We start from the raw sequence: 22,435 nt of genomic DNA on the forward strand, positions 1-22,435 counted from the left end.
AGGTACTCACTTTCTGTTAACAGTCCTTTAAATCTTGTTCTATCTTTTCACTTTTGCTTTGCATTCAAAAACAGAGCTCAAATGTCTTTCTTCCGAGGGAGCTTGGTGTTTACTTTTCTTCCTCTGACTTAAAAGTGAAATAATTTATTTAACAATACTGCTGCATACCCATCTAAGAGGATAGGCTGTAGGATATTATTTTTTGTAGCATACAACAAAAATTAGCTCTGCTGATATTTCAGAATATATCAGAATTAGGAAAGTGCAAATGAAGCACATTGTGTTGTAATTCTGAAGCCTGGTTGAAACAAATATTTGAATACAATCAAACCACATCAATATACTAGGTGAGGACATTTCCCACCATTATCATTTGTGCGTAGTAAAACTGTATGTCTGTGCAAATCTAATGGTCATTTCAATTGAAAATGTGTTGTCTGTAATAGCAGTGTGCTACCACACCATGCATAATCCACACTACGCCGCTCCACATTACACCACTCCACTCTAAAACATTCTACTCTAAGCGCTTCCACTCCACACCACTCCATTCTATGACACTCCACTCCACTCCATGACAGGACATGACACACCACTCTACTCTACTCTACTCCACTCTACACTCCTCCACTCCACACCACTTAACACACTCCACTCAACCCACAGTCCACTCCATTCTATGCCATGCCACTCCAATCAACGCCAGTCCACTCCAGTACAGTCCACCCCAGTCTACCCTACTCCACTTCTCTACAATCTTCCCCAATCTAGTCCACTCCAGTCTATCCCACTCCAATCTTCCCCACTCCACCCATTCTATCCCATTCCAATCTACCCCATTCCACTCCAACCTACTCCACTCCACTCCAATCTGTCACACTCCACTCCAATTTCAATCTGCCCCACTCCACTCAATCTACCCTAGTCTATCCTGTGCCACTCCAATCTACCCCACTCCACTCTGCCCAAGCTACCCCACTACATTTCAGTCTACACCACTCCACTCCAATCTACCCCAATCTACACCAATCCACTCCAATCTACCACAATCTACCCCACTCCACTCCAATCAACCTCACCACACCCCAATCTATCCCGATACACCCCACTTCTATCTTCCCCATCAACCCTACTCAACCCCAGACTAACCCACTCCAATCTACCAAACTCCAACCCAATCTACTCCACTCCACTCTAATCTACATACACCACTCCAATCTCCACTCCATTCTCTCCCCCTCCACTCCAATCTACCCCAACCCACTCCGTTCCAATCTACCCCAATCTACATCGCTCCAATCTATCACAATGTACCCCACTCCAATCTACCCCACTCCACTCTCCTCCACTCCACTCCTATATTCCCCAATCTACCCCACTCCACTCCAGTCTAACCCACCCCACTACAGGCTAACCCAATCTACCCCAATCTGCCCACCCCACTCCAATCTACTCAACTCAACTCCATTGTACTCCACTCTGCTCTACTCCAATCGACCCCATTCCAATGTGCCCCACTCTAATCCGCTCTAATCTACTCCAATCTACTCCACTCCAGTCTATCCCAATGTACCCCACTTCAGTCTATCCCATTCTACCCAACTCTATCCAACTCCATTCTACCCCAATGTACCACCCTCCACTCCATCCCAATATACCCCAATCCACTCCAATATACCCCAATCCACTCCACCCCAATCTATCCCATTCCACTCTACCCCAAAACTACCCCAATTCAATCTGCTACAATCTACCTCACTCCGCTCTCACATAGGCGAGACCAACTGGCTTTGCCAATGCTTGTTTTATCTCTGGTCCTGCTGTATGTAAGAGATGTTAATTACAAGAGATTGGCTGCTCTAAGAGACTCAAGATGTATGACCATTTTTGTTTTTACAACTTTTCACCATTCTGATTAATTTCCTGGTCCGAGAAGTTTCATATGTCCACTGCCCCTTCTACCTTTGTAATCTCTACCCTATTTCTTCCACCACTGTGCTTTCCTTTACTTCAACCTACACCGACTGCTCCAATGTCTCCTCCCGTCATGCAGTCTTTGGCTCACACACCTCAATGAGTATGAAGAGACACAATTATGTGATTGACCACAAAGGTGGTAACATTTAGAAATATGGCCTGGCTTTACTGAAGCTTGTACATCAGTTTTGCTGTGCACCTACAGGTCTTTTTGATGGTACATAACCTGATACAATTGTTTACACAATTGGGTACCCATGCAATAGTTTAGTAAATACTCCCCAATGGCATGAGCTGTGATTTTGCTTTTCACACTACATAATCCCATTTTCCTTATCATCTTCAGACACCAGTATGTTCTGGGAAAGTGATGCAACATACAGAACACTTTGGACTAAGATTTAGAAGGACATAATTGTATCACAGAATTAGAATATGTAGTTATCAAGAAGAATGTCATTGCTACGTCTGTTTTGAGATTCTCATTTAAGGAGGCAGGTCATTCAGCAGTAATCCATTGTTTGCAAAATACATACTTGTCCGAGAGTAGGTTCACAGAACAAGAATAGAAGAAGTGAGGATGGAGGATTACATTCTCATAATAGGTCCAGTACTGTATTCAGCATGCGTAGCAAGAAGCCCGTGGGTTGATTCTGGTTGTCCAAGTAGTGATTGAATTGTCTTGGAGGGTGATGTGATTGTACAGAGCAATAAGATGGGACTTTGTGCGCGTACCTTGATGGTGGCCCTCCGGCACACTTTGGCACGTCATCAACTTGCAAAGTATTGCAGAGTGAGTTTAAGTGGCCTGGAATGATTAAAGACAGAAATAGGCTGATTAAGAACTGTGTTGCATGCAATGTATTGACTAAGTATTGGAAGCATATGTGGCTTGAGGCAGGTGAAATGTGCTGCAAGACCCCGAGTACATTAAGTACAGGAACAACAGAGCCATTCTCCACTCTACCAGCTGATAGCATGCATGACTTGGTGCTTATAGACTCATTTTCCAAGTGGCCAGTTGTCACATTGTGATCCACCGGGCACAAACAAAGTAATTCTGTTTTAAAAAGAGATATATACAAAAGAAGCGTTTTGTATAGGAATGTTATTAAGCACAGAACCTTGGTTTTGTGCCACCACGCAGCCAATGGACAAGTGTAGTTCAAATGGGAATGTGTGCTTATTGGTAAACATGCACAAATAGCATTCATATATATTTCATTGCAAAGAGTGAGCTGTTGTATAAATTTGTCCTCCTTTAGGGTGGTATTATCTTATGCTCGGTCCCCAGCTGTACTAGGAACGGCTGACTAAAATGCTCCCTATGGAATTCCTAGGGAGAAAGCAAATTACATAAACAATCCAGGACTCACTGTTATATCTGTGTACGTGTGTGTTACTCATGCTGAATGTAAGCTGATGGAAAGGCCTGAGTGACACATTCCTGTGTGTAGCTTTCCACGCCCCACCTTTAAGCCATTAAGTAGAATAGTCACTGCATGAGTATTCGACGTGCTGTGATTGTCACATACCCTGCGGAAGTGCTGACTCGTGAGCTGCACTCAGGATTTTCCCAGGACTCCGAGCACTGGGTTGGCACTTTCGAATAGATGCTGTGGAAACGCTTCGAAGGCCAGGCATGCTTCACGGTGTACAGAACTTTGGCATCGGGGCCACGTGGGACAGAGATCTTTAACTACAACAAACTACGTCCATTTTTTAGTGTCTGGTTAGTCGGTGTTTTTACAAGCGAAATGAGAACTTGAATATTACCCTACTTTTGGCACTTTTTCATAGGGTGCATATGCACAATCACGTCAACCTCTCAATCCGTGTGTGAAAGACAGCTTTAATGTTAAGCCTTTAAAAAACCTTTAAAAAATATCCGCCTGGCTTTCCATCCTACAGACTTAACCTCGGGGCTCACATATCTATTAACCTAACCCCACTCACCCTTAAGATCTCTTCCACTTGGTCTTACCAGCCACTCACTTTCTGGCTTACACTGGGCGTATCTACCACACACTCCCTTTCTGGCTTAGTGGTCCACCTTTGTGAATTGAACCGTGCTTCCTAAACCTCCTCAGTTCTTTCTCTTATTTCAATTTTGAATATTTATTGTTATAGAAATGTTTTGAACGTGAAAATACCCATTAAGGTGTCCTGGCTCTGAGTCTGCCCTGGAAACGGCTGTCATCGAAAGAAAGGTTGTTTGGATGAAAGCCGGGTCTTGAGCATTTTGCTAAAAGCCATATTGTGGATAGTGAGTGGTAGAGAGCTTCATTCCGTGGCAAACAGAAAGAAGAAGGAAAGACCTCGGCAATGATTGCAACGAATCCTAGTGATTTTAAGAAGGAAGGCAGAGGAAGAGCAGAGAGTACTGACTGGTGGTTACAGCAGAAAATCTCCTTTTATAAACACTGGACTGTGTCCACAGGAGTATTCAAATAGCCGACATTTTGGAGTAGGCAGCCACTGGGGGTGATGAAGGTGTCTAGAGACTGGCCAAGTTGAACATTTTAAATAATCTAAAGTTGATGGATTTGATAGGCAGGAAGTCTGACGCAGAAAAAGTGGCATTGTCTAGGTGTGACAGCCAAATTTAAAGTATTATGATGATGAGACGGTAGGAAGGGGGGACCCTTCTTAAGAACACTTACATAGAAAATGGTTGTAGAGGTGGGTATGAGAGGTGCTGGTGAAAGATGAAAACTTGATGATGCACTGAGAATACTAGCATGGGGCGAGAACCTATTTGAGAGGGGCACTGATTGGAGGCCCCGAAGTAGCACAATCCACTGCTGCTCATATCCTCAATCATTTCTGTATTAAGCTTGAGACTGTTGCAATTCATCCAAAAGTATACTTTTGAAAGACAAACATAGAAGATAAGGAGAGGTTACTCAAAGCTGTTTTCCACTCTAAATAATATTTAGGTCTTGCCTGCCTAGGTTATAAAAGACAATCCACAAAACCTGGTCAGCTTAGCAAGACAAACAATATATAGGATGAGCAGTGTGGGAGTTAAGGGCTTGGCCTAGGGATGCTGCAGTTCAGGGGCTTGGAAGAAGCCCTATAAAGCAGGATTTCAGTGGCTTGGGAGCACCCATTCAAGAGTGAAGGGAGCCAATCCAAGGCCTTACTAGAAACACCAACCTCACGAAGCCTGGAAATCGGAATAGACTGACATATGGTATTGGAGGCAGCTGAGAGGTCCAAAGGGTTAGGGCCTACTCATTCTTCATTAGTCTCTTAGCTAGACATTTCTGCCAGATCAGTACCCTACAGGGAAAGATTAAGCAAATTTGCACCCTGCAAAAATTTGAGAAATTTTGACATTTTGGGTACCATGAAATTTATAAAATTTCACAAATGTTTCCATCATAATTTATAGTTTACCCAGGCCTATGCAACACACAAGAACCTAGCACAGTCAAGGATTTTTTTAAAGAGTCTATAAAATGAAACGAAAAGATTCCAGTTCTTTGTACCCAACCAGAAGTCTTCAACAACCACCAACCGAAAGGAATGCAAATTTGTGCTTTGTTTGAGGTCAACTGCTAGACCTACTGTACATGATTTGCTGGAGTGCCCCATTAGGATCCCAGGATTTTAAAAATACAGTCCTTATAAAGGTCACGTAGGTACAATAAATGAGGAAGCAGTTTGTGGACCTGCAGGATGGTGTTCCTCAGGGCTTTAAGTGGGCCGGGTTCTGCCAGTGCTCATCATCTGCAGTTCTAAAGCAGCTGCACAGACAGGTCCCTATTGGACACGTTACGGTTCTTTCACAGTCTCATCATTTCAGAACTGAAGCATTTTAAATATTTTATACAAAGAAACCATTGTTGTTGCTTATTTTTCTTATGCAACTAACAACCATTGACAAAGCCAATAGTCCTGGCTTGTTGTAGGTGTAATGTTACTTGTATTATATATCTGGATACAAAAACAGTAGGAAGCAGCAAAATACCAGTCAGGCGGCACACTATGCTAAACAAAGATTTTTAATTTAGGTGTTTTTAAGCCACGCTCTCAATTACATCAGCCATGCCCCTTTGAGAGACCCCACGTTTTTCATTTCACTTAAAGCCCTGGTGTTCCCAATTTTTCTCTCTAAAAAAAACCCAGCAGTTTTCTTTTTAAACATACTGTCATCAAACTCTCAGGCACTTGGTACAAGTAATTCTAAAAAGCTGATCAAGGGGTTCCTGGACACTTGCTGGTACTTTACATTATCCTGCTTAAAGTTGGGTTCATGATTTCAAATTGTTTGAGAATGAAACCTCATACATGCCAACACACCTGATTTAGGCTGGAGAATCCAGATTTTGAAACAAAAAATGACTTTATATTAGCTGCCTAAGATTGCATTCCATTCAAAACAAGTCAATGGGAAAAATACATTTGCCCAACTTATTTTTCAAGATCTCCCTCCTTCTTCCTGCTAAGTGTTTGCATGTATGGAGACCCTACCTTCCCCCTCCCAAAATACTCTCATTCCGACGTTTATTCTGTTCAGGAAACCATACCTTTGAACTGCGAGAGGTCTAGGCTTCTGTGCTTTTAGGCACTGGGCGTATTCTACTTCTTTGAACAGTATTTGTTTGGTTTATCTAATGCTTTTTAAAGCATCTTGATATTCAGTGCTTTTGCTCAATGGAAAACTAACTTGAAATACACTTAGTGATATCCTATTGTTCTTCTTCAGCGCCCTTTCAAAATGAAGAAAAAGTATGTCAGACAAAAGCACGACAGAAATAGAAACTTTTCTTTCATGTGGAAGAACCACATCACTGTCTTCCTGTGCTAGAAATTCAGCCTATTCAGATACCTTAGCCGATTCGCCAATGCACCTGCTGCAGATACCCATGCTCAATAGTAGGTTAGTGGTTAAAGTTCTAGGAGAATGGATGCTTCAGTCTTCTGTGGTTAATAACGTTCAGGCCTTCATTAAGCTTTGCAATACACCAACACAGTGGAAACTCTGCTCCCATAATTACGGGTACCTTGCAATACTCTCTGGGAGTACCATACTTTAGGACCTGAACAATGTGGAATGGGGAATAACTGTGCTAATCCGGTTTTACTGAGCATAAAACTGCATGGAGTAGACTGTTCCACCGGGTTTAATGCTAACAGTTAGCACCTGTACTAAGCAAGTGGTAAATGCAAGCTAACGGGCAGGTGCTTGGCAAGGGTAGGGGGTTTGAGTGGGAAGGGAAAGTGAAAAAAGGTGCCTAATGAGTGTATAGCTTTGTGCTGCCCTGCTGAAAAAACAATCTTTGCAGGGACAGAGTCTTAGCAGATGTCATAGGCAAAACCTCAAGTGATTTTTTTGCCGGTTTTTCCATCAGGTAAAACTGGCTTCGGTTTTCCTGCCCCTGGGGAAAAATAGATGTGGGAACATCAGGCCCCCTTGTGATTGGGTGGAACTAAGGGCCACATGTACATAGCTTTTTTTTTTGTTGCAAAAGGCCTGATTCACAGAATTGAGCTGTTTGCGTCAAGAAAAAAGCATTTTGGTATGTACAGACCCTATTTTGCGATTTGGTAATCTATTTACCAAATCGCAAAATAGGTTTGCGAGTCGCAATTAGGAAGGGGAGTTCCATTACTAATTGCGAGTCACAGTGCGATGTAGGATTGTTTTGTGACAGTGAATGCGGTCACAAAACAATCGCAGCTAGCACCAATTTCAAATTGGTGCTAAGCCATTCGCAAACGGGAAGGTGAATGGTAGCGAAAATATTTTTTCAGAGCAAGCAGTGGTTCCACGCACTACTGCCTGCTCTGAAAAAATAAAAAAAATTCAAAGAAAACTTTTCATTTTTGTTTTTGAAATGCATCCGGTTTTCCTTTAAGGAAAACGAGATGCATAAAAAAAAATGCTTTATTTAAAAGCAGTCACAGACATGGTGGTCTGCTGTCCCCTGCAGGCGACCATCCCTGTGAGTGCAGCCATTCCCACTGGGGTGGCAAATTGTGGCCCACCTCATGAATATTAATGAGGTAGGTCATTTGCGACCCCATTAGGAACCGCAAACAGTGTGAAGTACACTGTTGTACATTATGTTTTGCGACTCGCAAATGAGTCGCAAAACTCAGGGTCGTACATCTAGCCCTAAATTTGGAATTCTGCTCCACTCGACTTGTAATGATGGCCTATCTTTATAAGATAATAGAAGTTCCTTCTCAGTAAATGGAAGTGCAGATTTGTTCCTGCAATTAAATCTGAAATTAATTTAAAAATAAAGAGATTGTTTCCTCAAGAATATGGATTGGAAATTACAAAACACGCTGTGCGCTTGTTTTTATGCTATTCCTCCGTTCCTAATGCTTTCCAATTACCACATCACTATAAATGTACAGCCATCTCTTCATCTGAGTTCAATCCCTGGAGTATCACCATATCAAACTATTCAATGTATCTTGATCAAGGGCCCGCAGTTCCTTCTCTCCATCCCCTCCTCTGCTATTAGCCACAACTTTATCAATTACCATAAACTGCAGCAAGTTGGGATTACCTGAGTGGATTTCTGCAACGTGGGTAGCAACAGAATATGAAGCATCATTATGTGTAATAGCTCTCACGTGTTCCAACACATGCTTCGTAACTTTATGTATGGTACTTCCCATATACATACGTTTACATGGACATATCAAACAATATACCCCATATTTCCTATTACATGAAGTGTGTTTTCTGCTAACAAATTCTTTGGTTGTATTTGGTATCAGAAATTTCTTAATATCTTGGCTATTCATGCAGGCTTTGCGGTTCCTACAATGAAAAAGACCTTGTATTTGTTTTGGGGGAGACTGTTTAGTTATACAATTCTTACTTAAAGTGTGTCTCAATGAACGAGATTGTCTAAAAGTAATCTGAGGAGTAAAGGCAATGTGTTTACTGAGGGTGTTGTCCGTGTGCAGTATATGCCAATGTTTTATCAATATCTTTCTCACCTTGTAATAAACCTCAAAGAATTAAACTTGCTAACCAGGTTCCTAGGGAGAGCACTAGTTGCAAACAAAATACCATTACCTGCTCTAGGTTTACAAAACAATGTTGTTTCCAGTTGCTTACGCCCTTACCTTGAGTTCCACATCCAAAAACTCAATTCTCTCTTTGCTGATGGATTCGGTGAATAGCAAGTTCCAATTATTCTCATTCAAATTCTTGACAAAGTTCCTAGCAGAGCTTTCCTTACCTTGAAAAATTGTAAATATGTCATCAATAAATCTGACCCATAATATGATGTGATCAGCAAATTCCGGGTGGTCATGCAAGGCCTGCTCCTCCCACCAGCCCGCCACAACTTTGGCATAGTTGTGGGTGAAACAAGTCCCCATGGCTGTGCCCTGGATTTATCTATAGATGTTATTATCAAAAATGAAAAAAATTGTTATTTAAGCAAACATTTGCTATGTCTAGAAGCATTTCTGAATGCAAAAGGTAGGATAAGGATCGTCTTGAAAAAATGACTTCAAGCCCTCACTCCTACATCATGTTGTATACTGGTGTAGAGGCTGGTGATATCTAGTGTCATAAGGACATAATCCGTTTCCCAATGTATGCTCTCAATAATAGTTAGAAAATTTCTTGTATCCTTCAAATATTCTGGCAATGCTAAAACAAACGGTCTAAGATAGTGATCTACATATCTAGATGTGTTCTCTAAGAGAGACCCAATAGAGGACACAGTTGGTCTCCCTGGTGGGTTCCTGGCATGCTTATGTAATTTAGGGGGGAGATATAAAACAGGAATCCTTGATTTATCATGTTTGAGAAAAATAAATTCCTCCCACTTGAGGAGTCCTTTGTCTCTCCGATTAGTCAATAACTCTACATAAGTCAGTTCAGCCTTCCTAAATTCCAGTTTACTAGAAATGGTGTAGCAATTAACATCGGCCAATTGTCTTCTGCCCTCCTTTAAGTACATGTCCTTCAACATGACCACAATATTAACACCTACATCTGACTCACGTATCACTTTCTCAGGATTCACGTTTAACCCCCTCCAATAGTTGAAATTGTTTCCTTGTCAGGTTTTTGTGTGTTTGTGAATGAGCATACCTAATGTTTTTGAAATCTTTAATCAGACCCCTCTAAAACCCTTTAATGGCATCACAGGAAAGGTAGATTTCAGCTTAAAATTACTTAGACAGTTTATACTTAATTCAACATCGGAATTAAGCAAATTAAGTCAAGGATCCTCGTGGTAAGAGTCACTATCATGTAAAGCCGACAGAGTATGTAAAAAATCAATACCCCCTATCTGTAGTTCACTAATAGTCAGGGTAGAGTCCCTCTGCTCTGTATTCCTGGGCTTAAGTTTGAACCACTTTTTCAACTTTAATTTTCTCGTAAAGTGGAACAAATCCACCCTGCTCGAAATGTAATTAAAATTAGTTGTTCGGCATAAAGATAGGCATAGGAATAACAAGTTGATTTCCTCATCAGTCAAGTTATGGTTAGAAAGATTTACCACATTCACTGTGCTTTTCTTTGACCCGTTGTCTTCACTCCCACTAGCGTTTTGCCACCAGATTTTTTATTGACGTTTTTCTTTCCTCTGCCTATTCCTCTTCATCCTCCTCTGCCTCCACCTCCTTGCTAGATCTGTTCTACCCTTAACTTTGTCCTGTTTTGACTTAACAGTTGAAACTGTTCTAAAAATACGTTGTCTTGAACTTCTCTGTTACATCAGAGTAAGGGTCATGTCTGATGTATCAGAGACATTTTATCTGAATATTCACTTAAGCTACGTTGTTGGTCTCCCTCTTTACTTGGGTTTCTAATAGGTTCTTCTTCTTTGCACAAGTGGTAATATTTTTTATGGAACTTCAGGATATGCCTTGTTTGGTATTCTTTATAGTCTCTAATGAATTTCCATTGTTTTTCATTCATAATTTCTGTTTGCAGTTTTTCTATTTTGATCTGTAAGTTCTTCATAAAATCATTGAACTGTTCCTTAGATGAATTTTCCCATTCTTGTTTTAGTTTTTCAAGCTCCACCAACAATTTCGCTCTGTCTTTCATTGCATATTTAATTAATATACGCATTATAGTCATCAAACAATTTTTTGAGTTGTCAGCCCATTCCATCATCATTTCAGGATCTAGATTCTCATATGCTGGTATTTTGAAGTCAGTCCTCAGTTCTCTGGTATATGTATATATGTGTGAATGTATATACACATACAGTATATATGCATATCTATATATATATATATGTGTGTGTGTCTGTATCTATATATATAAGCAGCGTCGCATGTTGAGAATCCCCCAGGGAGGCCCTTCCCTTCACTCCAATGGGCTGCAGGATGCCAGTGTAGTTGCCATCAACTCCCTTGCCCCAGCCCACCAGGCTTGAGCCGAGAACCAGGGCCAAGGGGCGGCGTAACCTAGCTCTAACAGGGAAGCTAGAAACCATGTTGCTCAGAGCAGGTGGGTGTGACCAGTGAGCGCGGGGACCTGTCCAGGTCTCCTGCACTATGAGGGAGTAGGAATCCACCCATGCAGCAAATAAGGAACATTTTTGGAATGCAAGGGGGGGGAGATGGAGCGAGGCCCCCCTACACAAGAGGCATTTTCTTCATGGGCCTTGTCTTTCCACTACACTAAATAACACTCGCAGGACGGGTTGATAATATCAGTAGAGGCCCGTCTTGCTAAGGAGAAATGATCACGTTGCCTGTAGTTGGAGTGCAAGAGCTCCTAGATTAGCACGAGAGTGTCCCTGGTTACCGTATAACCTATAGTAGGGCTACAGGTGTCACTGTATCCACGTCATACAGCAATACTACCGTACAACCCCTATTAGGAGCCCAGGAGTGATGCGCCCTACACTTGTATGATGACCTATGTTGGGGTAGCATTGTGTTAGGACATTGGGTGCCGGATGGGGCTGTTTCATTTCATGTGCATTTGAGCAAAGTCTTGGAATATCTGATATGTTTTCCCTGATATGTGCATTTATGGTAATAATGGCAACCTGACTATCGCTTGCATTGCAGAATAATCAGTAACCTATGTGTTTACGTAACCTAGGTGTTCTATTATGACTACTGCTTTCTTTTGCAGAGTGCTAGTAACCTGTGTAATGTTCTGACTACTGCTTGGGTAGCATGGTATTACTGGCATGTTGTGTTTGGTCTAATGATGATTTATGCAATCTAGTTTTTTTAATATAACTTGGTGTTATGTTTCTTTTTTGGTGTACATATTGTGTCACATGTGTTGTGTGTGTTGCGCAATCGCTTTACACATTGCCTCCGGGTTAGGCCTGACTGCTGATGCCAAGCTAGGGGGTGAGCAGGGGTTATCCTGGGTTTGTAGCCCCCTCACCCTAACTAGAGTGTGTGGATTCTGTTTGGCTTAGGTGCATACCTCAGCCAACCAGAAATCCCATTTCTAAAATATATATATATATATATATATATATATATATATATATATATATATATATATATATATGCATTCTCTAAATAACCTTATATGTAAACCTTTTTTAAAACATTTGATTAAGGAGGAATCACTCTGCTGAAATTCTCATTGCAACATGACATGTATTTCTGATGCCAGGGCACACTACGAACAAAGCACTTTGAGCTTTTTGTTTGGTAAAATGGCACCATGTAACTAGCACATTAATACCTCGCTCTTCATGTATGGACATAACAGAGGACTATGCTGTCCAACAGGCCAGTACCACAGAGCAGCTGGTAGGGCTGAGAAAGAGACTAAGGCCCAGATTTATACTTGCTTTGTGGGCAATTTGCATAATTTTTTTTTGTTAGCAAATTCAGCACAAACCTAACTCCAAATGTATACTTTGGCACTAGAACTGTCTAACGCCAAAGTTTTGGAGTTAAAGTCATTTTTTGCTAGCAGGAAACTATCTTGCGTCAATGAGATGCAAGGTAGGCATTCCCAGGCAAAAAATGACTCTAATGCCCTAGAGTCTTATTTATCCTCCCGTGCAAAAATGGTGCACGGGAGGGAGGTGGGCCTAAATAATGGCGCTAAGCTTGCTTATTGCCATTATTTAATGTCTGGGTCAGGCGTTAGGGGACCTGTTGGCCCATTTCCATGGTGGAACACCATGGAATAAGTCCACAGATGCCCTCCCCATGCTCCAGAGACACTCCCATCCACACCAGAGGGACAGCAGAGGATGTGGGACTCCATCCCAGGTAAGTATAGGTAACTGGAGGTAAGTATTGTGCCTTTTTTTTTAAGTGCCATTTGGGGCCCTGAAATGGGCCTCCCTACATGGCACTGGGTACAATGGCCATTCCCAGGGGACCCTTGTCCCCTGTGCTGGCCATTGGGGTGGTGGGCATGACTCCTATCTTTTCTAAGACAGGGGTCATGTGGTATGGTAGGTTGGTAGGTTTTGTGTTAAGAAATTACACTAGGCTGGTTAGAGTCATTTGTTTTTACTCTAAGCAGCCAAATGTAATTTTTTAGTGCAAATCCCCCTTCCCCCATACCGCCACCCTGACCTGGCTAATGTCATTTTCCTTGACGTTAGCCTACCCTTAGTGCCGGCTTGCACCATTCCTTAAATATGGCGCCCGGGTGGCGCTGTGGAATAGCGCAAGCCGGCGCTATACTTTTTGCCGCAAAACTGCGTTACCGCAGTTTTGCATGAAAAAGAATAAATTTTGGCCAAAGTAGCTCAGCAGACAGTTCAGAGCCATATAGGATTATCGAACTGTGGTACAGAGTGACAGGTAAATAGTTCTAACAAAAGACAAGCCTAACCTCTAGTTCTTACTGTGCCTCATTATTTACCCGCAGGTTACCTGGCTCCTCGAAACCTCCCCAGCACTGGTCTGGTTCCTTTCTTAGAAACCTACCTCTGTTCGACAGATTCAAAATGCAAGAACAAATCTTACGATGCCGGCTCATCCTCCAATGCCTGTGATGCTTCTAACAATGGTTCAAGCATCAGGTAAGGAATTGCCCCGTGTTTCAATTTCCTGTAACAATTTACCCTGTTTCAGTTGTCCCCCGTTTCAATTTCTTATCCTCCTAACCATTATGTCCAATTTGAAATGTTTTTTTATCTCAATTAGCAAGAAGGGTACTCAGCACTGTGTCAACAGGGGATAAAGGGTGGAGTGTGGACAGGAGTTGCATGATCTCTTAGGGCTTGGAATTGCCCTACAAAAGTTCTCTAAGCAGTATACCAAGTGAAAAAATAGTCGGGCAAGGATGATGCCTTCATTGTATTAGCAAATATATTTGGTGACCATCAGGTGTTAGAAGGTTGTATTTGGGGGCATTCACTTTTTTACCTGCTTCAGAGAACATATAGAAAATACATCTAACAGTAGGGGAGAAGTTCTCACTTTACATAAGTTCATTAGATCTGCAAGGATATACCAAGTTGGTTTCTCAGTCTGTTTATTGGGCTTTTACTAAGATGGCCTTTGCTTGACTGCGAGAAGTGACTATTTGCAAGGTTTGGCCTAGGATCATGGAAATAAATTGCTTTTTAGAATTCCTCTTAATATCAGCAGGTCCTGACCTAGTTGCTTAGCGAATAATCAGAAAGTTGGAGCGAACTCGTGGTACAAAAAGAATACCATGATGCGAATGTGTTTGGAAATTTGCTCTTTGTGATCTAGTGCATAAGGCCGTATTTAAAACTCTTAGGGGGTCATGGCCGCAACTATCATGGCCGCAATTAGACTCAGACTTGCCGTTTTGGCTGATCCTTTCAGCAGTCGGTGAGGAGGCATTTTCAGAGCAGCTTGGGAAATAAATAGTGCCTGACTGTCTTCGCTGTTATTGTGCAATGCATAACCTGTGGAGTCTGGACTATATGTGAAGAACAGTAGATTTTGAAGTGCACTACACTAGTAAAATATTACTCAGCATGGCCTGGTTTGGTATCACTAACTTTAGTTCTAGTGCTCTCCCACAAGGAATTTTAGCACAAGAAATGGCAATTTTTCTATTTGAATACACGTTGAGCTGTAAGATCTAGTGTAGTGTAGAAAGTCTCCTTTCAGTTTTCAGGGTAAAGTGTGGCAAATTGTACGTTGCTAACACACTGGGCCAGTTACAGACCATAAGAAGAATTAAAACCCCATTTTTTCCACGATAGTTGAGATTGAATCCACTTGCAAAGGAAGATTCGAAAAACTGGTAGTAAGTTGTGCATCATAAGCATATTTCTTTAGTAATTTTTATTTTCCTATTGTATAATTTTCGTGTTATTTGTAGAATAAGATGTTAGTATAGCAGATACAATTTACAAAATATTTGTGCATCCTCCTCTCAAAAGAAGCCTTGGTAAACGGATTACCAATCGTAAAGTTCAAGCACATTTCTTTAGTTACTTTTCTGTTTGTACTTCGTTTTCATACGCTCAATACTTTGATGTTATTTGCAGAATATGATGCTGTATTAGACAGCTCTCTTGCTATCAGAAAGAGGTTGCTTCATGCCTAAACACTCTAACACTGAGAATGTCCAATATCTATTCAGTTAAGGCGGTCTGTTTTCATCGGAGCACAGACCAGATTGATTTGCATGCAGCTGGGCTCCAACTGAGGTGGCATGGTCTGCAAAATAATGATAAACTGGGATGCAGCCCTGAGTAATTACCACATACTGAGATTAATTCAAGAACTGTATCCATAACGTTTAAAAATATATTTCAGTGTGATTCCCTAAATGGGGCGGGTATGCTCAGACGGTATTCCTGTGTACACAGTACCTTTCAAACCAAGCCATACCTGAATGATGCACCCTATTAAGGGCAAAACTGGTCTTAAGTTGCTTGTGTTCAGGTTCAGGGAGGATCTAGCCTGGCATCTTGGGCTTAATTGTTCCCATTGGAGCAGGGGAAAGACTAATTTATATACAGCTGGATCCAAACTGAGGTGCCATGGTGTGCAAAATGACTATGAACTAGGGTTCAGTCCCAAATGATAACCAGTGGCTGAGATTAATTCAAGCATTTCATTCATCACTTGTTTGTATGCATCAGTCTCTAGTATGTGGCACTTCATTGTCCATCTCTCACAAAATATTCTTGGCTCTAAAATGTTTGGACAATTATATAGCCTCAAATACAAATAATTTTTGCAAAAATCTACTGTAGTAACCTGCATGAAGGGCAGAAACTGAGCACATGATTTTAAGTAACCTACATCACAAATGCTCATTAATTAGGGGTAGAAAGTGCTAACACTTGGTTGCATATGATACCCTGCTACTGCCCTTCCTTCCCTTAGTTAACAATCCTGTCCCTTCAGCTAGCTACTGGACAGCAAATAAATGGCTGCTGAAACGCTTATCTTGGGACAAGAGGTCAACTTGTGATGCCAATGGCAGTCAAAGGTGTGTGATGTTGCTTTGACTGCATCTGGAATTTAGCTAATGAATTCCTGTTACAACTCAGAACCAGTATGCCAACTTGCAATATACCCAGGAGCTCTAGTAGGTGCAGATTAATAACCAGAAATACCTCTCTGTAAAATATTTGGAATAAGTGCATGAAAAATAATAATATAGCCTGTGGAATGTTTTCACAGATAGTACAGTGAGCGCATTTATGTGAAATGCTTGGGTGAGGCATAAAATGATGCATGCGGGAGCCTGGTTTCTTGCAGGAGTGATGGGGCTAGATCAGAACAATTGAAGTAAGTTTTGGAAAAATAAGTGTGATCATACTGCAGGAAAAAGACTGGATTACAGACAACTGATAACGCGTCCAGCCCTTATAAATTACCTGTACCTGGACACGTTGGAGGTCGGTGAAATCTTTTAACCGAGTCGGGCTCTCCTCATCCTCAATAGTCGAGTCACTCAAATCAATAATCAATAACTGTTGTAATCGATAATCAATACTCAATTAATAGATCAATATAATACATCAGAAATCAATAACAGTTGATATTTCTGCGCACCATGACGTTTCAGTCATGAATAACCACACCAGTTTATTAAAAGTTAGTGAATTTATTTCCCTATATTAACAAAGCTAGCACGATATATATGTGTCTCAAAACCAATTGATATATGTATATGAACATTACTAGCTGTCCATAACGGCGGAAGAAACGCAATCTACGTAAAATCTGAATAATGATACACTCTGTTATAGCAATGCAAATCACCAATGTGACTAACTGTATTTGACTAATTGCATACATTCGGTCAGCATAACAAGATTTCAATTCTTCATGGTACATTGAATGAATACCTCGACTAACCTCTAATTAGCATTGGCATGTGGGACTTCATGCAAAACGAATTTAGTCAACACAAATTTGGAAAAGTTCTAGCTAGGATCCTATCAAAATAGCAGTTGGTACCTAAAAGGAAAAAAAACACAATGCATAATACATTTATCCTTTCATATTTACCAAACACAATCAGCATTCAAGAAAAGTCTTCGTCCTTCAGGTACCGGTTGATCAGCATGGGGCAAATTTCAAAGGGGCAAAGTTAAGGGCAAGCTTCCTTGCAACGGCAAGGAGAATAGGGCAAAGTTACTGCATGGGCAAGACGGGGCAAATCAAAGTTAAAGTCTCTAGGGTGAGAATTCTTAAAGTCTCTTTCTCTCAGATAGAGAAAAGGGCATCAGGGTGTCGTCCAAAATGGAGTCTGGCATCAGGCTTCAAACTGGCCTCAAGGAAAATGGCTGACTTCTCTTTGTCCGGTGGGTTTAAGTAAGAAACATTCCAAATTCTGTAGGGTCTTCCATTGGAGGGTTCATAGGTTGGCTTCAAATTGTCCAATCAAAATTGTCTTTTACTAGCGCCCATTTATGCATACACTGTCCTTGGCGCCTTGGAACACAAATTGTATCATGGTTTGCCAATTATTTTACTATCTGTACCTTCATTGTCCGCACCTGCAGAGACTGACCTTGTATCAAAGGGGATGTAACCGGCCTAGCACGAAACCTTGGAGATAAGTGTACCAGCCAGTTTCTACTGGAAAAATACAACTTCAAGCAAGAATATATTTCATTAATTCAAGGAAAAAAGAATCACGCAGTTAGAATTTGAAACCAAGCAACTAGGCCAAAGCCTGTACTAAATTTAAGCTAAGCAAAACAGTTTTCAAACAAGAAATCATAGCATACATTTGCGATTATGACGGATTAATACATTTTTAATACTTCATGATTAATAAAGCTCGTTTATAATGATGGCGAACTGCCCCGAGGGCACAATTTCCCTCGTACATTATTTCTTTTACTTAAAATCACACTTCAATATATATGTCGGTTACACAGTATACATGAATATATGTCGAACCCTCTTTTTCTGCGTCATCAATCCCTCCTCTGATGACTAATTATGTCATCACATCAAATCTACCCACAAAGTTTATTCCATTAAAATTCTGTATAGTAATTTGGCACTTCAGTCAATTCCCTTTTTCTTTTAGTCCCTTTTGACTTCTCCCTATAAATTTCCACCATTTTGTTCTCTATTTTCTCTTCTCTTTTTCTTTTGTTCCTTGCTTTTAACATTTTGAAAGCTTTCCATATTCCCCAAGAACCTAATAGACAAATTAATATTATTAATATTCCCTTTACTATTTTTAGTAACAATCCGTTCCAAACGTTGCTGAGCCAATTTCCCACAGAAGCAAATCCTTTTCCAATTTTCTCCCAAACTCCGGGTTCTTTCAATTCCTTTAAATCTACACTTTCTCTAGTTAAATTTGTAAGCATTGTTCTAATTTTTCCACTGTTGTCGGGTATATAGGTACAACAGTGACGCGTGCCAAGCATTTTGCAAACGCCGCCATCCTTTGCTAAAAGAATGTCTAAGGCAAGCCGATTTTGAAGAGTCATAGCTCTTTCTGCAGCGAGTTCGGCATCCATCAGGATTATAGCTCCCGAAAACTTTGTCAACATGTTATCCACAATAGTAGACAACTTTCGTATTTTGATTGAATTCAATATGACTCCTACTGAAGGAATCATAGCTCCAAATATATCTCCTACCACACCAGCAGCTGTCTCCCTTTTCTGAACATGATGTGATTCAGACAGCCTTGGACATTTCTTTAAGTCATCTAACTGGTAAACCTTTGGGAACAATATTCCCAAATAACACCTCCCATACCATCCTTTAGGAAGACGATAATAGGCGTTGAGTCCACAAATATAATATACTCTAGGAATAACTGGGTCTTGTACATTCAGCATGAACGTCCACTTTTGTTGAAATGCGTATGTGTGTTTACATTCACTCGTTCCCACAAAAACTGTGTCATAATATGATGGAAATCTATGTATACAAAATCTTCCCACATGCAATGTATCTAAGGCTATTTTCCCTTGTGTCTTTATTGCGGCAAAAGCATAATTATCTACAGACGTCCTTTCGTGCAACTCCTTCTCTAATTTCTCCTTCATTTCGTTCTTTCTGTCGTCAGTGCGGTCTAAAAATTCTATTTCTATTGGTGAAAGCAAGCATGTAAGGTTCTCCCTATGTGCGTGAGCTGTGTGGAAAGGCGACATTGGTTCGAAAAATTCCCTCATTAATTTGGCAGACCAATCTCTAGCTATCTTACTTAGGTGCCCTATTATGGGGACATATGCAAATGTAACATCGTAATTAGTATAGAAATAATGAATGTCTTTTTGAGCATAAAATCTGGAAGCTACTATACTACATGTAATTCCATACGTAAGAGGCATGCTGTGATACGTTACCCCCTCCACTACTGAGGTAGGTATTTGTGTACACACATAACAATCTTTTGCATCCATGGTCTCAACATACTCACTCAGTAAGCGATAGAAAACGTTAGATGAAAGTTCCTTCTTATCATGCAAGTGTCTCTCGTCTTGCTTGAGTCTCTTCAGAGCTGTTAGTTCAGTAACGATAATAGGTTTAGAAGTAGAAGCATCATTCGTCTCACTCTCGCCTTTACCATGCATTCCAAGAACTATTGCTACAATTATTAGTACGCATGCGATCAGTAAGCCTATACACATGTATTTACAACACTTCATTTTACACCCCTGTGTAGTGAAGCTAGTCATGATCTGTATAGAATCAGAAAGCTGAAGACACTTTATCAAAGCGTATTTGCAGTTTTTTTTTTTTTTATTTTTTTTTTAAGTTGCAGGTATTTACAAAGCTGAACGAGTTCAATGTTCACACAGTTTCTTTAGCAGCTTAGTCTCTTATCGGTTAGCAGCGTTGTCTCAAAATTGGTTTCAAAGTCAATCAAGTTAGCAATGTCTTAGCCGGTTGAAAAGTCAATCAGGTTAGCAATGTCAAGTTAGCAATGTCTTAGCCGGTTGAAAAGTCAATCAGGTTAGCAATGTCAAGTTAGCAATGTCTTAGCCGGTAAAAGAAAATCAATCAAGTGATCAATGGTTTCAATCAACAGAGTCCATAAAGTTTTTATTTCCAAAATGAAGTTCTGCCTCTTCGTTCTCAAGGCTGAGGGATACGAATTCGTCTGACCAATCGTTATTGGCTACGTATGCCCACTCCGGACCGGAATACCTCCTGCTCGGTATCCTTTTTCTTTTCAGTTTTGCATCTCTCTTTGATTCTTTCTCACTGGTACTTTCCTCTTTGGCCAAGTCCTTTTCTTCACTTGATGTTGGTACCACGACAGACACTTCCTTTCTTTTCTCTTTCACTCTTGGCCCTTCACTGTCGTTCAACGTTTCTCTAGTTCTCAGTTTCACTGGTGATATACTTGGTCTTCTTTTTGCACTAGGTCCACTTGATGGGCCTGCGATCTCTTCTGAAGAAGTTTGAGCAGTTTCGTTCTGTTCTGCCTTGTCCTCTCCTTCTGGGAAGTCAATCAGGTTTTCCTTTTCTTTTTTTGTTCCGTCTGCTTCTGGGAAAGCCCTCCTCTGATCAGGCTCTCCTGCTTCTTCACCTCTTTCGAGCCCTTTGTCACCGTTGCTTTCTTCAGGCTCTTTGTCACTTTCAGCTGCTTCAGGCTCTTTGTTACCTTCAGCTGCTTCGTCGCTGTCTGAGGCTCCTCCTTGGTCTTCCCCAAGTGAATTGGTTGCTTCGTCCTCAGAGAATATTTCTCCCTCCTCTATTTCTGCCTGTTCGCTTCTAGTTCTGTTTTGCTCTGCCTCAGCGCTCGGCACTTTGTTATCAGGTACTGGCAGTTTCAGCGCTTCAACTTCCTCATCTGTGGGACACAACACCCTCTTTGTGTGACTGGCGTGAATCCAGTTGGGAACTCCTGCACACTTCACAGCGGTGGTAGTCGTCAAAATCACTTGGAAAGGTCCTTTCCAACGGGGTTCCAAACACGACTTCCTCACGTGCTTCTTTATCACGACCCAGTCACCTGCTTTCAGGGTGTGTCCTGGACCTTGGATCGGTGGCAAGGTGGTTGCATCCACCTGGTGAGAGAAAGATCGAACCACATCAGCTAGACCTTTGCAGTAGTCTAACACCATATCATCTGTAATATTCAAAAGCGCATTTGCAGGAACTGCGGGAAGTCTCATAGCTCTGCCCATGAGAATCTCGTGTGGGGACAATCCAGTCTTTCTGTCAGGGGTGTTTCTCATTGACATTAGTACCAAAGGCAATGCGTCAGGCCATTTCAAATTTGTCGATGCACATATTTTCGCCATTCTCGATTTCAATGTGCCATTCATTTGCTCCACTAGACCTGATGCTTCAGGGCGGTAGCTACAATGCAGCTTTTGCTCAATGTTCAGTGCTGCACAAAGCAATTTTATTACTTCATTATTGAAGTGACTTCCCCTATCTGATTCTAAAGAGATCGGGAATCCGAAACGTGGTATTAACTCTCTCAAGAGTAGTTTTGCAACTGTGAGACTGTCGTTTCTGCGTGTAGGGTATGCTTCAATCCAGTGACTAAAAATGCACACAATCACCAACACATACTTCAAGCCTCCATGCACAGGCATCTCAATGAAGTCCATTTGCATCCTGCTGAATGGACCCCCTGCTCTTCCAATGTGGCTCAAATTTACTACTGTTCCCTTCCCTGCGTTCATCTGTTGGCAAATGACGCAGCGGTGGCAAACTGCTTCAGCAACTTGACGGAATTTGGGGTTAAACCAATCAGTTTTAAATAACCTAATCATGGCATCCCTCCCAAGATGAGCTTGTCCATGGTCAAATCTGGCTATCTGTGTCAAAAGGCTATTTGGAAGAACGAATTTCCCTTCACTTGAAACCCATAATTCATCTAGTCTCTTTACACATTGTGATTTAGTCCACAAGAGTTTTTCATCCTCACTGACACCATTCTGTAGGGATTTCAATTCGTCCATTGTATCTATAACTTTTAGAGCAAATATTTCGCTTTGTTCAAGTTCTGGTTCACTTATCAAATTCCATTCATCCCTGAGCAATATACAGTTCAATGCGCAAAACCTTGCGACTTGATCCGCATATCCATTTCCTAGGGAAACATAGTCTTGTCCCTTCGAGTGTGCACTGCACT

At 41.2% G+C, this 22,435-nt stretch overlaps 1 protein-coding gene across 1 annotated transcript in view; it reads left to right on the forward strand.

Moving 5' to 3' along the window:
• ABCA12 (ATP binding cassette subfamily A member 12) overlaps positions 1 to 22,435 on the forward strand; it is a 507,999-nt gene that overhangs the window by 80,584 nt on the left and 404,980 nt on the right. The window contains exon 3 of the mRNA XM_069225635.1: positions 13,790 to 13,943. Within this exon, the coding sequence (XP_069081736.1) occupies positions 13,790 to 13,943 (154 nt within the window). The remainder of the gene's footprint in view (positions 1 to 13,789; positions 13,944 to 22,435) is intronic.

This window comes from Pleurodeles waltl, chromosome 3_1, assembly GCF_031143425.1.
Source record: "Pleurodeles waltl isolate 20211129_DDA chromosome 3_1, aPleWal1.hap1.20221129, whole genome shotgun sequence".
Lineage (NCBI taxonomy): Eukaryota > Metazoa > Chordata > Amphibia > Caudata > Salamandridae > Pleurodeles > Pleurodeles waltl.